General features: G+C 42.2%; 1 protein-coding gene across 1 annotated transcript; it reads right to left on the reverse strand.

Moving 5' to 3' along the window:
- Positions 1–142: 142 nt before the first annotated feature.
- Positions 143–14,703, reverse strand: AGXT2 (alanine--glyoxylate aminotransferase 2). The gene is made up of 14 exons (XM_066339476.1): positions 14,656–14,703; positions 12,584–12,669; positions 12,022–12,206; positions 11,597–11,720; positions 10,690–10,784; positions 9,491–9,584; positions 8,376–8,469; positions 7,437–7,537; positions 6,271–6,363; positions 5,622–5,754; positions 4,434–4,522; positions 2,807–2,956; positions 2,362–2,460; positions 143–942 (listed from the first exon to the last, which is right to left on the reverse strand). Exons 1-14 carry the CDS (start codon positions 14,684–14,686, stop codon positions 832–834), a joined length of 1,485 nt encoding a protein of 494 aa, XP_066195573.1. The 5' UTR covers positions 14,687–14,703; the 3' UTR covers positions 143–831.
- Between the last annotated feature and the right edge of the window lie 1,087 nt (positions 14,704–15,790).

Below are 15,790 nucleotides of genomic sequence, written 5' to 3' on the forward strand. Positions count from 1 at the left end.
TTGGAGAGGTATTGATGCTCTGTTACCAAAGTTCTTCCAAAGTACTGGCAGAATACTCCCCCCAGCCTGACATGGTACTTTACTGGTTCAAGGAATTTTTCAAATACTAAAATTGGAATAAAAGCAAAATGATCTATGCACATTTCTTGCTGACTGTCCACAACATCTGTTTTTTTATTGGAAACTGAAGGAAGCAATGACCATACACATTAAAAAGTGATTATGTAAGAAAGAACATCTTATTCCACCTTCCAGAGTTTGCACCTTTACAAAATTATTAATGGGTGTGCTGTGCAATCCTAAAAGCAGCAGGAGAAAAAGAGAAATGTATTTTGGAGAGGGTGATGACTGGATTTCTTATCCCCATGATAAAAATAATTACTGTAATTAGAAGCATCTCAACTGCCTGAAAACTTTTTGTAATGCTCTAATTATGGTGTTTCCTTGTAGGCAGGGTAAACAGTTTTAACTCTGAAATTTCTTTCCCCAGCTCTTTCTGTGACTCTAAAAATTACTGATTTTGACATGACTTTCACAGGGGAAAGAACATAAACCTGCCCCTCCATTTGATATCCTGTTAATCCAGTCAGGGTTTTTTTGATAAAGCAAAATAGGTGTGCAGTTAATACAAATCACTGTAGAACTGAACCGTACATTTACAGAACAGATTACACCATGTCCTTTGTCGAACACTATTTGTCAGATGCTCTTGGGATACTGAATAAGCACGTAATTGTCACACTGTGATTTTGTTTTCCAGGATAGATTAGTGCCCAGCCTGGGTCGCAGGTATCGGGGATTGTGTTGTGCCTCTCATGTAAGGAAACAAGTCTATTTTGCAGCTGCTCTTTCCACATGTTTCTGTAAAGCAGTATGAAATACTTCCACAGCAAAGTCGACGTCCCTTTTAGTAATGCACATAGGAGGCTTAATTCTGAATGTCTGAGGAGAGAGAACAAAAAGAAAAATGAATGCCTAAATTGTATAGAAAGAACATGGTTTAAATCAACCTATCTGGGTCAGCACTACCACCTCAAAAAAGTGAGGAAAAAAGGAGAACAGCAGTGCAGGCACTGAGGCTTATGATAAATGCACTCTGAAGTGGAGCAATTTTGAACTTGACTGCACTGAATTGCGTCTGACTCATGACCCCCTCTTGATAACCTAACTGCCTCCACAAAAGACCTAAGTAGAGTAGGTCATGTCTGCAGCTCTGTTACTGCAGACAGAGTAAAATCTCAGATGGATTTGTACGAAGAAAGAACAGAGACAGACGTATTTTCCTTTCCTGCAGCTCTACCACAGGGAAAAGTAGTATCTGCTGAGAGTGGCAGGCTCATGCATTGTGTCAGCCTATTTGCTGTTTTATTATAGGCTGTTTTTAAAGGCTTTTAAGAGAACGCATTATCAATGAATCACTAAATACTATCTTGTAGTTAGGGTGGTATAGCTGGAAATCATGTTGATCAGAAAGGGTTATATGTACAGCTACACGTCAAGGACATAGGCTCTTTAATTTGAATGTTTGATTTATGTTCTCAAGAGTGTTTATCTTCCATAAGAATCTTAAATTTCACATTTTTCTGGCATCATATCACAGGACTTAATACAGGAAGAGCAGAATAATGGGCTTTCCCACCCACATCCCCTGCTGAAGCAAACACTGACAAATAAACAGCCCTCTTACCAGACAGAATGAGATTTTACTGCACTAAGCTTCAGCTTGTTACCTGCCTCCTAGTCTGTGACTTACGGAAGAACTGATGAGGCGACAGACACAATGTCTGATTTATTTTAGGTATCCTCCAGCTATCTCACATGGAAGCTGCCTCCTCTGTGTCAGGGGGCTTCACTGGCTGAGCCAGCCTTGAGGCAATTCTCTGCAGTGTCCTGGCTACAGCATGAATGCATCCTCTGCTGGTGTGGGCTGATGGCCTTCATATCCAATTCTCTCTTTTGTGCTGTTGTTGAACTTGCTGTCAACACCATTTTTGTTTTTCTTTAATTACCATAGAATTCACCAGCTCCCCAGACTCAAAATTTACTAGTTTTGTACTGATGTGTCAGGTGATACCCTAAACAAAGACTCGGTCTTGAGTATTGCTGAGTTCTTCTAAATTACAGACCAGTACCTTAGTTTTCTAGGGGAAGTTGTCCCTGTGAAGGAAAACTCCAAGTTTTTACCTTGATCAAAATATTTGACAATAGTCAAATAGTTCCTGCCCAGTTTTAAAAATAATATTAAACAGAGATATGTTTTCTAGTTTATTTACTAAACTAAATTAATTTAACTTGAGGTAATTTGGGATGTAATTCACAAGGATAGAAAATAAGCTTTATTTATAACCAGAGGTTCAGTACCTGACTGTAGAGCCCTCCTCTGCCAATCAGAACTCCCATGTCCTTACAGTCCTCCATGATCTGACTGACTTCTTCAGCTGGAAGAGGGCGTCGACTGTCCTAAGAAAAGGAAATACTAAACTTCACTTAGATATTCTAAATTAGTTCTGTGACAAAGATGTATATTCCAGTCTCTCCAATAAATCCCACCTCCAGCTGAAAATGTTATCTGCATAACTTATCTGCTCTTACGAGTCTGTGCAGTCAAGGTGCGTGTCACTGTTTACTCAAAGCTTGTGAAATAGCTGAATGATGGAATGTTCTGGTTCATTTTTAGCCAGAGCCATGTTTTCCCACTTCACTGTCTGCTTTTTAACGGGAAATATTTCTATTATTTCAACTGAAATAAAATGTGATAAAACTTTCAGTGGCACTGTAAATTGAAAGGAGTTAAGAAGTCACTGACCTTATCTGTCACCATTTCTACTCCAATCATAAGTCCCTTGCCACGGACATCTCCAACAATCTCAAATTCATCCCGTAGTTTAGCCAACTCCAGCAGCATGTATGTTCCCACAACCTCACTGTTTTTTTGCAGACCGTCTTCTTCAATAGCCTGGTTAAAATGAAGTACCATGACAGTGTTGCAGGAAAAGCTTTCAACACATTCTGTTAATCCCCAATGAACTTGACACTATAGTTATCTCACTTCCTTGCTATGTTCCTTCACTACCTCAGTGGTCACATTTTTCTTCTCTTAAAATCCTCTTAACAGCATCAGAATACAATTGCACATAATACTTTGATGCTTCTGTGGCACTTTGGACATTTTTCTTGTTACTTATATTTAATCCAATAATTCCTGCTCACATGTACTTGTAACTGGAAAATACCTAACTAGAAGGATTATTTTCAAAGTATTACCAGAATATTTTATTTTTTTCAGTATAATGAGAAGAATATAATTTGACAAGGTTTATCTGTGTGTACCAGACAGAGAACAGCTTGAGTACTATATTATATTTAGCAACATGTTTTTTAATAACAATCTTTTCTTCATTCTTTTCACTGTCCTCCTTAATCAAAGTTCTTACTTGCAGGCACATAATGGCACCTAAACACAAACTATTAGATGAACTTAACATCTGCATTTACAAAAATTACATCTAAAAATAATTACAGAAGATGAAGCGGTTGTTTCTAGTTTGTTGGGTTTTTTTGGTTTTTGTGTGCTGTGTGGGGTTTTTTGTTTGTTTGTTTTGGGGGTTGTTGGTTTTTGTTTTTGTTTTTTTTCTCTTTCAACTTCATTTTATTCTTCCTGACTCTAACAATCTCCTTGGAATTATTTCAGAGCCAGGGCCAAGTTATTTCAGAGTTGAAAACCCCCAAAACATGGGCTCTGTATACAATCATCCGTTAATAAATAACTTAAACCCCCCAGACCACTCAGGAAAGTAACATGAATAGAAACAGTCTGCTGTAATGAAGTGAGCTTCAGGAATGAATGTTCTGTGCATAATCAAGACAAATTAAATTGTGACCTACTACCCACTGACTGATTTTCTACTGGATAATAAGTGAAATATGTTGCATATTTTTATATTTTCTTTTTCATGAGGTAATTTTTTTTCCAAAAGGATTTCTGATGTTAGGTATTTGTAACTGTATGGTCATTAAGGTTTTTTTTAAGCTTAAGGTAAAAGCTGTTAAGAAAATTTTGCTAAGCATGCATGCCAGAAAATAGATTTGCTTTAGCTGTTGGTTTGTGTAGCGCTATGAAAGAATTAGCTACGGTTTTTGAGAAAGTACTCTCCTACAATTTTATTAACAAAGTAAAGAATCCAAGGGAGATAAAGATGATTCTGAAGTCATAATTACAGGGCTCCTACTCTTTCTAGTGATCTAAAAATTTTTGCAATTAAGCTAATCAGGATTTTTTTCCTCTGCATGGGGCACACTGGCCATGCATGTATACATGCATAAGCACTTCAGTTATTTTAAAAATTTTCCACATAGAAATTTATACGTGCAAATTTCATCTTCTGATACAAAGGATCTGTGGTATAGATAAATTTATGTAATGTTCTCCCTACATCAAGAACTGCAGCTCCAACTACACAGGCCAAAGGGCTTCCTCCAAATGTATTAAAGTGAAGATTTTGAGCCAAGGAACTTGCAATCTCTAAAAGAAAAAGAACAACACTGGTTACTTCTTCAGTTCATAGAATCACAGAATCATAGAATCACAGGATGGTTTATGTTGGAAGGGACCTTAAAGATCATTCAGTTCCAACTCCTCTGCCATGGGCAGAGTCACTTCCTACCAGACCAGGTTGCTCAGAGCCCCATCCAACCTGGCCTTGAGCACTGCCAGGGATGGGGCATCCCCAGAATCTATGGGTAATCTGTGCCAGTGCCTCATTAATCTCAAAGTAAAGATTTTTTTCCCTCATATCTAATCTAAAATTAATGTCTTTCAGTTTAAAGCCATTCCTCCTTGTCCTCTTACTCCACGCTCTTGTAAAATTCCTCTCAATTTTTTCTTAGACTGGGGACACACAATAGGTCACCCCAAAGCCTTCTCCAGGCTGAACCATCCCAGTTCTCTCGTCTTTCATCTTAGGAGAGGTGCTCTGCCCCTCTGATCATCTTGGTGGCCTTGTCTGCCTTGTAACTGTACTTAATTGCTTTAAGCCTTTGTTACTGTAACAACAATTACACTTGCTGTAGTTCAACTCTGATTCTGCAGGAGACAACACAGTAAGATTTCCTGAAAGCAGTTTGTGCAAAATATGTGTATTTCCAAAAACTATGCCTAGCAGATGCCCAAACAAAACTTCTTTTAAAGTAAGTCATGCTCCTAACATAGGCTCTCACCTGCCATCTACAGATTTTCCTCATTAGATTGAGCCAGCCATTTGCAGGAATCAAGCAGCTGGGTAACATCCTGCCCTATTTACTCACAGTATATTTATCAGTAAAACAGTGAATTCAGTGAGGATTTCCAGGCTCTTTTACCAGCTCTACAAACCACTCAAGTTGATTCCTGCTTTAGTTATACAACTAAACCCATTTAAATACAGCTCTGTATTGATACAGCACAACACATGGTGAAACAAGTGAAGCAATGAGGATCCGATTAATTTGTCAAAAAACAGATTGAGGTAAAGTTTATAAGTAACACTCAGCTTTTTAAACACACATCTTTCCGTAAGTAATTATTTTGTATTATGTTTTGCAATTACTCTGTTTTACATCATAGTGGAACAGAACACTTATACCTCTTGTTGTAACAACAGCTGCCATTGGGAAGCCATTACCAATTCCTTTTGCCAAAGTAACGATGTCAGGGACTACACCATGTGCTTGAAATCCCCAGAAATGGCTGCCTGTCCGTCCAAATCCTGTCTGTACCTTTCAAAGGAAAAATTCAGAGAAATGCCCACCACTTTCTCACACTTCATGATATAGTCTTGTCTCTTGTGTTTCTATTGTTACTGATTTGCATTAAACAGCAACTACATCTGCAGTCAACTTGTATTAGGACCCTTATTCAGATGGCTCTACACAAAATGCTATTTATTGTAATTGGGTTTTTCTTTCATGTGATAACTTATAAAAGGAAGGGTTATTTTGACAAATCTTCCATCACAAGTAGCATTTGTTGCACATTTGTACAAATCGACTGCTCCCAGAAATAGTACTGCTACAAACACTATCTTTGCCTACAATGAGAATAAAGGCAGTAAAAACTGGGAGGCTCCTATGCTTGGAAAGATGCAGTTTAACACCATGTTAAACTTAAGATGTGAAGTTATCACACTTACCACATTTCACTCCAATTATTTCCAGGCTTCACTTGGACTCTTTTATGATAACTTTCAGAGGTACCCTACTCTAGAATTCTTGGGAAAAAAAAATCTGACTCACTTCATCTGAAATGTAAAGACCCCCTCTTTCTCGTATAAGCTGATAAGCTTCCTTTAAGAAATTTCTTGGGTACTGAACAGCTCCATTAACACCCTGCCAAGAGAGAAACACAATGTTTTCAAGAACAAACAAGGAAACAGGAGCCCTACTTGAGGAAAAAAAAAAAAAAAAAAAAAAAACAAAACCAAAAAAAAACAACCCAGCAGCCTTCAAGCAACAGCAGGACTGCTGTTTCAAGCTTCTGGCTCCAGCAAGGAAACCACTTCAGAAAGCTCCTGCTCAGGTCACGCATTCCCATTCCACAGTGCTGCCTGCTGTTCCATTAGTTGTGCTGGCATGAATGTTTGTGAGGCCACGATCATTTTAAGACCAAGTCAATTAACAATAAATTGCCAAAACAAGGACAGTGAAAATCTGCACACAGCAAAACCCAAAAACCAACGAGGTTTCATATTCCTTTTATGATTAATTTGTTCAAAACATTGCCTCCTCAACGTTTTTTCACCTTGACAGTTTGCATTTGCATTAGAAATTGAATTCTACACTACACCTGGACCTTTTTAGACTCAAGTATGTAAGTGCTTAGAAAACAGCAAAACCAGATAACTGCTCCAGTTTTCCCTTGTAGTCACAGTTCTCACACCATTTCTCTTGCCCAGGATAAGTTCTCAATTTTTCCTTTTGAAGAACCACATATAAAGCAATTGTGAACATAGGGTGAAGCATTAGGAGAATGAACCCTGTAGCCATCAGTTGCTGGACAGCTGTTAAAAATAGTGTGGAAAACGACTAAAAGAGGGAGAAGGGAGGTTGAGTTAAAAGTTTACAGAAATAGTAATGAAAATTGAAAGGAGATAATAGAAACCAAACCATAGCATGCATCACACTCACTATTTAAATGCAGAAAAAATGTATATGTTTAATCATGATTTTGTGTTTAATTTCACAAGAAAAATTCTAGCTCCATGGAAGTCAGTGACAAAAGCTGAAATTTGAAGGCAGTGCATCCAATCTTTCAAACATTTAAGCTTTTTAAAGCATTAAAAATCATAGTAAAACCCAAGAAACATCTATATTCAGATGTAGCTAAACATCTATGTTCAGATTGTAGATTGGAGTATTTCACTCTACTGCTAATCACAACTGAGAAATGACAAACTACCTACTTGAATTGGTTCAGCAATAAATCCAGCTACTGTCTTGGGCACTGAGGTATTCAGAGTATCTTTGAACTGTTCAATGTACTGGTCTTTTGCAAGACATGCACCTGTTTACAAGGGAAACAGTTTGAAGGGAATTTATTTAATATGACACAAAACTAGCTTCAAGACATGAAACTGCATCTAAGCAAGAAGTGTTATATGACTGCATGGTAAATATCACCTCTCAAATGAACAATAGAAAGCTAAACATCAAAGGAGAGAGTTGCTTCTCTTAATCCATGTCTACTCCATGGTTTGTGCAGGTAGGAGGATTCTGACGAATACAGTCTGTGCTTAAATAAAGAACAGAGCAATTAGTATGGCTAATGCTGCCCTTCACTAGGAACAGCAAAGCTAAAAACAAAACATTCTGTTATGTGTGCATATGAATTAAAATAACAAAAAGTGCTTGCTGAAACAGTAGAAAAACTGATTGAAATTGATGTCAGCGCCAAAGCAGAGCAGATTTCACAGTGTTGTGTATAGAACATTTTGCCCTATCTCAGACCTCTGTCTATTGCTGACTGTAGATTGTCCTATTTGCCTTATACCAATATAAAAGCTGGAAAGCTGTAAGAACTTCAGAAACAGCAAAAACCACCATCAACACTTCTGTTCTTCCAGATGTGCTGAAGTGAGTTCCACAGCTTCCAGAGTTGATCATGACAAATACTGGAATCAAACACTGCAATTCCAAGAAGAAATCTGAGATTGTGGTGTCATCTGTCCCAATTTTTTCTCATTGGAATACAGGGTTCTGAGATTCTCTGCAGTATTTTTTTTTTGGGTCAGCCTTGCAAAACTAACCAGACATCAAACTTTCTTGAGGAGGTAACTATAACCTATTTTCAAAGCCCTCTAGTATTTTGTAATCCGAAAACCAAATTTTTGTCATGGACCAACCTTCGGTACAGCTGCATTTTCGAACAGTTTGCACTGGAGAATCTCTACAGTGGCTGCCTCCCCATGGACCACGAAAAACATCTGGTAACATTGTCTGTCAAGCAGAAGGGAAATAGCTACAGATTTGATGACACCTTTCTAAGAGATCTTTTGATCTAATGACTAATGGCAAAACACAAAAACAGTTGTTAAGAGTCAAGGGGCAAATACAGTTCAAGGAATTTGTCTGAAGAACAATTGGGAGTATCACCAAATAACCGAGACAGTTTTGGAACCAACTGGTTTAGACTGCTTCAGTAATAGTAACTCAATTGATTTTTTTGTTCCTTTTTTTTGTCTTAGTCAGGATGTTGGTTAGATAAAGGCAATGCCAGCATTTTGAGAGTAGCTAGTAGCATTTCATAATCTGAAGTATGAACAAAATCTGCAGGATAGAGATCTAACAGAGACAACTCCAGCTTTCTAATCCTTGCTGCTGATGAAATACCACCTGAGTTCAGGCCACTCACTGAGACAGGATAGGGAAGCTGCTGTAAATGAGCCTTCCTATGATTAATAATGTGGCTGAGCTGTCACCTCCAATAATTTGAGTTACCAATATCAGCTTCTAGACTGAAAGTTACTCCAATCTGCTCAAGGGCAGGGACATAACATACTGCAACTTAATCTCAGTGGATCTCCTTAACAGATGTGTCTCCTGTCTTGCTTGAAACTGGATTCCTATTCATTATAGTGAAAGATCTGCTCCAGATCATCTGAAAGCAGCTTTGGACAGATCTGCCAAAACAAACTTGAAAAAGGGATTCAGAACATTATTTTGCTCCTTTCACAGACTCCCATGCAAGTATCAAGCATAAGTAAAGAACTGCAAATCATTGATCACTTTTGTTATGGCTGTCCTAACTCAAAATTAGCCTAAGGAACCATACCTAAGGACTAGAAGAAAATGGGGCTCTGGCTGTTGTTGAATTTACACAGCAAAACCTGCTGCACCGTAGTTTTGATTAGTGACCATAAAGCACTTGAGGACAGAAAACAGAGAAATTGCTGAAATATTCAAATAGACTGTTAGTCACACAGATTACTAAAAAAAAATTAAAAAAAATAAATCTCACAGTTGTACAGCCAAAGCCATTGGCAACACCATGCTTATAAGGAGTCAGAGATGTCACACCCAGTGTGTAAGGGCTGCCTCCGTGGTATCCTCCTCTGTTCAAACAAACAAAGCAGATCAACATCACTCATTTCCAGGAAGTGTCTGAAGCAAGATCGGTTCCAAGAAGGCATGCTTCTGAGCTATGAATTGGAAAAACGTGCATTGTTGCACTGAAACTAAGAAGATTCCTACTGCCATTTTTCACTCTGCCTTTGACTGCAATTTCAAATATAAAATCTGTGAAGAAATGTTTGCAAAGAGATGAGTACAATCGTTGGAACCAACAGTAATTCGAACAATGCCTCATGAAGTTCTGCTGTAGCACCTGATCCCTACAGAGAAAACATCTCTGTCTTCTTAATCTTGGAAACAGCTGCTGCCTCCAACAGATGCTTACAATCATTAAACTAGATGGTGGTTTGCTGTAAGTTTTATTACACAGATCAAAATTGCTTAGTGAAAATACACAAGCAAGGTGGGTACCCAATGTTCTGTTGAACACAGTAACAGAAAAATACAGCTCTTCATTAGCATGGCCTTCTATTCAAATGTTTGAATATTAGAATAAATAATATTCTGGGCTGCAGTGTAAAGTGCACTGTTTACAGTGGGGTTTACAGTGTACTGGTGTTCAGCCCAGCTCCATCCCTGTCATTAAGCCAGAAGAGCTGTTTGTGTACCTGTGCAGTGAACTGTGGTTCAGGGCTCTGATAGAAAAACAAGGCAGCAAAGCAAACAAAACAAAACTCAGCTCCCAGGCGGAGGAGTTCCCTGCTGAGGTTCACTGCTCCAGAGCTACCTTTGTGCCCCTCACGAAGGGGCACTGCCGAAGGGAAATGGAGGAAGAATGGAGCAGCTGATCAGTCTTGGTCTGACCATGAACAAAAGTCTACCAAAGCACACCCTGAACTCAGACATCAGATCATATTCTAGGCAACACAAGCAAAAATTGCAGGTTGCATTTTTATTGTAAACTAGCCCTAACATGCTGCATGAAAACCTCAGTGCCTGGTTTATTCCTCTTCGTCAAATAAAGTAAATTCACAGCATTCTCCTCTGCAGACCTGTGGTCAAAGAGTTCTCAGTTATTTCTTGTTTTACGCATGTAGAGAGTGATCCCATACACAGAGGAGTTTTGTGAAGGTCTGTTGGCATTACCTGAGAGAGATGATGTCGAAGTTACAAGTGTGTAGCCTTGCCATGAACATAGCTAAATCATTGGCTTCTGACCCACTGTTGGTGAGATAAACCACCTGTGGGAGAACACCTGGGATCAGTGCAGCACAAAAACACCTCCTTCTTCAGCATCACACCATGTCCCTTCGAACTAGCCTAGCACTGCCACAGGGTGACCTCACCACAATAAAATTAGTGTTACCCTTATGCTACAAAGATCCAACTGATGTGCTCTGGGAGGGTACGGAAAAATCTCAAAAGGTTTTGGCTTACAGGTTTTCCTATGATGGATTTCTGATCGAAGGAAATTAAAGTGTTGGGTCAAACTAAGCAGGACATTTTAAATTTTTTTTTCTCCTTCCATCTTTAAGATTGCAATAGCTTTATACTCTTCTGCTAGCCAAGTTTCACCAACAATTTATTTTACCTGAAAACTAAAATTATCTTTCTTACTGTTTTACTTCATATGAAACATGACATTTTTTTTGTTTATCTATTTAAATGTTGGCAAACATTTACACAAACTACACAAAACACTGTCAAACAATTTTCACTGTGGATTTTCATGAGATCAAGAAAATTAAGGATGGCTACATGTAGGAATAGTAAACATCTTCATTTCTTATAAGGAATTTTTAAGATGGCAACGCCTCTTCACAGTGACAAGTGAAGGGAGAAAACAAACAGAACAGAAATTGGGGATATTATGCTTGTTTACAGCTAGGTCTAATGAAAAGTCCCTGAGGGCCCTCATGTTTTTAACTGACAGTCTGTATCCCCAGTACAGATTTTCTCTCTAGAGATATCATGGCTCTCGATTATTTAGTAAATACTTCTTATAAACAGACACCCACTTCACCAGCCCCTGCTCCTGTCAGAATCAATTTACCTTCAGTGGATCTGGAAAAAGAGAAGTTAGCTTTTCAGCATACTCGTGGATTGCTGGGTACATGTAGATATTGGTGGTATGCCACAGGCGAGCCAGCTGCTTCTGGGTAGCCATAGTTACCTTCCTGCATGTACCAAGGGAGAGACAAAGGGATTGAATTCCGCACAGGCTCCACACTCATACATGCACATACCTCTGTGCTACGGATTCTGCAAACGCAGATGCTTCACTGTGCGCCAGATGGAGGAACAAGTAGACCAAATTAATGAATTCTTCAAAATGTAGCAGAAATTGAACTAACCCATCATAATTCAGTAAATTATATTCTGGTTTAGGGTCACAATGCTGCAGATTAATGAAGCACAAAAAAATATAGGTATCTCTTCCTGTACTTTATACCAGAAATCCAAAAGCAACATACTTACGGGTGACAGTGTCCAACACTGACAGTGACAATTCCAGCAAAGAGATCAAGGTATCTTCGTCCTTCATGATCAAACAACCACTGCATATGTCCCTGATGCAGCAGCAATGGCTTCCTGTAATACGTCCGCAGTGAAGGTGCAATATTTTGTTCACGGATCCTCTGCATACGTTCATATGGATAGGACTGAGTGGAAAAAAACAGTCAGTATCCATCCATTCAGCCTTCTAAAGATCTAGACTCATGGAGTTGTTGTGAAGCACATAGATTACGCAGCTATCTACAGGATTAAGACAGTAACAGATTCTGGCACATAGAAGGCCACTACAGACCTCTGAAAATCAGCTGTTTGAAATCAGGCTGCTGCTCTGCAATACCTCTTTCTTAAATGTTTACAAATCACAGATTTGTCACGCAGGTTCATCTACAGGTTATATCCTAGTTGTAGCAGTTGGGCTGTACCCAAAGATTCAAATTTTATAATCATATTTAGCAGATGAACTTATCTGCCCAAACCCAGTAATAAAGCTTTATTTAAATTCAGTGTAGTATGCATGACTTACTTCATACTTTTCAGGTACAAAATCACAAGGAGGCATTCTTGCTTGTGTGGAGACAGAACTTTTCCATTTCTGCTGTCTAAAGGCAACTATAAAATAGTATGAGAATTATGAAACATTTGGCAAACTACACACCTAAAAGATTTGCTCAATAAGCTTGTTCAGGAAACACATGAACTACAGTCACAGAAAGTTTTAGAGGTTTTTTTTTTGGTCTGAGAAGTTCTCCTTGGGGAAAAATAAGTAACTGGCAGAATATATGTAATTTTTAAAGAAAGGCATTTATGTCTCATCCATTAAAACTCAAGTTTTTAGTTTCACATGGACTTCTATTTTGACAGAGGCATTTAATTTTATTTTATTTTAGAAATAAAAACTGTTTCTAATACAACTTCTTATCTGGAAGCAGTGGGTGAATGCTCAACAGTCAGGTGCCTGCAGCATGGGTAGTGCTCCCAGGCAGCAGGGCAGAGGCCCAACAGACCTGAATGAGGCAAAGCAGGGTTCACTGAGAATGCCCTGCATGAATGGAGCTGACTCAGGTCCAGGTGTCCACCCAGGGAGCCCAGGCAGGAGCAGCAGCAGATGGGGCCAGAGACAGGGCTGGACACAAAGCTACAGCAGAAGTCCAAGGTCTGTCCAGGAGAACAGAGCTGGAGCTGGGCTGGTGATAAGGCTCATGGCTTGGCTCAGGCAGGGACTGAAGGCTCAGGACAGAGATGAAACAGGGCTCTTGGGCAAAGGGTACAGCCCTGAGAGACGCTCTTCAGGGGACATGAGCTGTGCTTAGGGCCCTGACAACTCCAGCTGCCATCCTCCATCCTTGCTCCAAAATCCTGGGAACATCACACCGTCCTGCCTTTCTTTTAACTGCAGATGCAATTCAGCAAGTATCAGAAAGAGATACCTCATTGCTCCCAGAGAGCTTGGGGAGCCTTGCTCACTTTCAAGAACTGTCTGGACACAGTCCTGTGCCGTGTTCTCTGGGATGGCCCTGTTTGGGCAGGGAGGCTGGACCACTGTGGTCCCTTCCAACCTGACCCATTCTGTGAAGAGTTATTTCAAAAGACTCTATTTCTGCACTTAGAGCACTATCTCCTGAGAGTTACACATTTGTTTTTAGAAGCCTAAGGTTTTAACCAATTTCTAAAAGACATGTGAGATGTAAATGACTGAAGAATAAAGCTTCCTGAAATTACTTACAATCACTTTCCTTACAATCAGTTACAGCACAAATGAATATAGAATATACAAGAGTCCAGCCTCAAAAAAGTCGTTGAAAACCCACGAGTTAGGTAAATTCTACCCTTTGAACTCTTTCCAAGGGATTTGCAGCTACACCGAAAAGTGCCTCTACACCGCGCTGCTCCACGTTCGGGCACGGTGGTGCCATCCCTCCCGAATCTGCACGGAGCGGGTGCAGAGACCCGGCGGACCTCGGCCAGCCCCAATCCCGCAGCCCGGCTCCCGCAGCCCGTCTCCCGCAGCCCCAATCCCGCAGCCCCGCTCCCGCAGCCCCAATCCCGCAGCCCGGCTCCCGCAGCCCGGCTCCCGCAGCCCCGCTCCCGTAGCCCCAATCCCGCAGCCCCAATCCCACATCCCCAATCCCGCAGCCCCGCTCCCGCGGCCCCGCTCCCGTTGCCCCAATCCCGCAGCCCCGCTCCCGCAGCCCCAATCCCGCAGCCCCGCTCCCGCAGCCCCAATCCCGCAGCCCGGCTCCCGCAGCCCCGCTCCCGCAGCCCCAATCCCGCAGCCCCAATCCCGCAGCCCCAACCCCGCAGCCCCAACCCCGCAGCCCCAATCCCGCAGCCCCGCTCCCGCAGCCCCAATCCCGCAGCCCGGCTCCCGCAGCCCCGCTCCCGCAGCCCCGCTCCCGCAGCCCCGCTCCCGCAGCCCCGCTCCCGCAGCCCCAATCCCGCAGCCCCGCTCCCGCAGCCCCGCTCCCGCAGCCCCAATCCCGCAGCCCCGCTCCCGCAGCCCCAATCCCGCAGCCCCAATCCCGCAGCCCCGCTCCCGCAGCCCCGCCGGACCGCTCCCCCCGCGCCGCCTCCGCCGCGGTCCTGCCGCTCCCTCACCGCCGCCGAGCCTCCGCAGCCGCCCCGCCATGTCCACCCTCCGCGGGCAGCGGCACCGCCCCGACACGTGTGCTGCGAGCCGGCCGACACACCGTGCTGTGCCCCTGCTGTCAGCCCGTGCTGTGCCCCGGTGGCATATGCCGTGCTGGGCCCCCAGTTATCCGGTGCTGTTCACCTGGTGTCAGCCCGTGCTGTGCCCCTGCTTTCACGCCGTGCTGTCCCCCCGGTGTCATCACATGCCATTCCCCTGATCTAATCCCATGGTGTCTCCCAGAGTCATCTGTTCTTCTGGTGTCGTTGCGTGCTATCCCCTTAATGTCACCCTGCGCTGTCCCGCCTCGAGTCTTCTTCTGACACAGTCTGACTGTGAGGCCTTCAGAGGGCCCTCAACAGGCTGGAAAGACGGATAGGAAAGAACAGTTTGAAATTCCACCAGGGCAAATGCAGGGTTGTGCACCTGGGGAAGAACAACTCTCAGTACCAGCATGGACTGGGGGCCAACCTGCTGGAAAGCAGCTCTGTGGAGAAGGACCTGGGGGTCCTGGTGGACAACAAACTGTCATGAACCAGCAGTGCCCTTGTGAGCAGGAAGGCCAACCCTGGGGGTCCTTTGGAAGAGCACGGCCAGAAGGTCAAGGGAGGGGATCCTGCCCTGCTACTCGGCTCTAGTGAGGTCTCACCTGGACTCTGTGCTCAGTTCTCTGAGCACAACAAAGACATGGAGCTCCTGGAGTGGGGCCAGCAGAGAACTGCAAAGGTGATAAAGGTACTGGGGCATCTCTGCTATGAGGAAAGGCTGAGAGAGTCAATCCTGTTCAGCCTCAAGAAAGGATAACTGAGAGGGGACCCCATCACTGTCTGTCAGTGTCTTCAGGGAGGGGTCAGTGAGAAGGGACCAGGCTCTGCCTGCTGCCAGGCAGCAGGACATGACACAACAGCCAGAAACTGATGCACAGGGAATTCCACCTAAACATGAGAAGAAACTTCTTTACTGTGTGTGTGATCATGCAGTGGAAGATATTTCCCTGTCTCCCTCAAGGAAGATATCCAAGAATTGTCTGGATACAGTCCTCTGCTGTGTGCTCTGGGATGATGCTACTTGAGCAGGCATTTTAGATCAGATGACCAACTGTGG

Source organism: Sylvia atricapilla, chromosome Z, assembly GCF_009819655.1.
Source record: "Sylvia atricapilla isolate bSylAtr1 chromosome Z, bSylAtr1.pri, whole genome shotgun sequence".
NCBI classification, from domain to species: Eukaryota; Metazoa; Chordata; class Aves; order Passeriformes; family Sylviidae; genus Sylvia; species Sylvia atricapilla.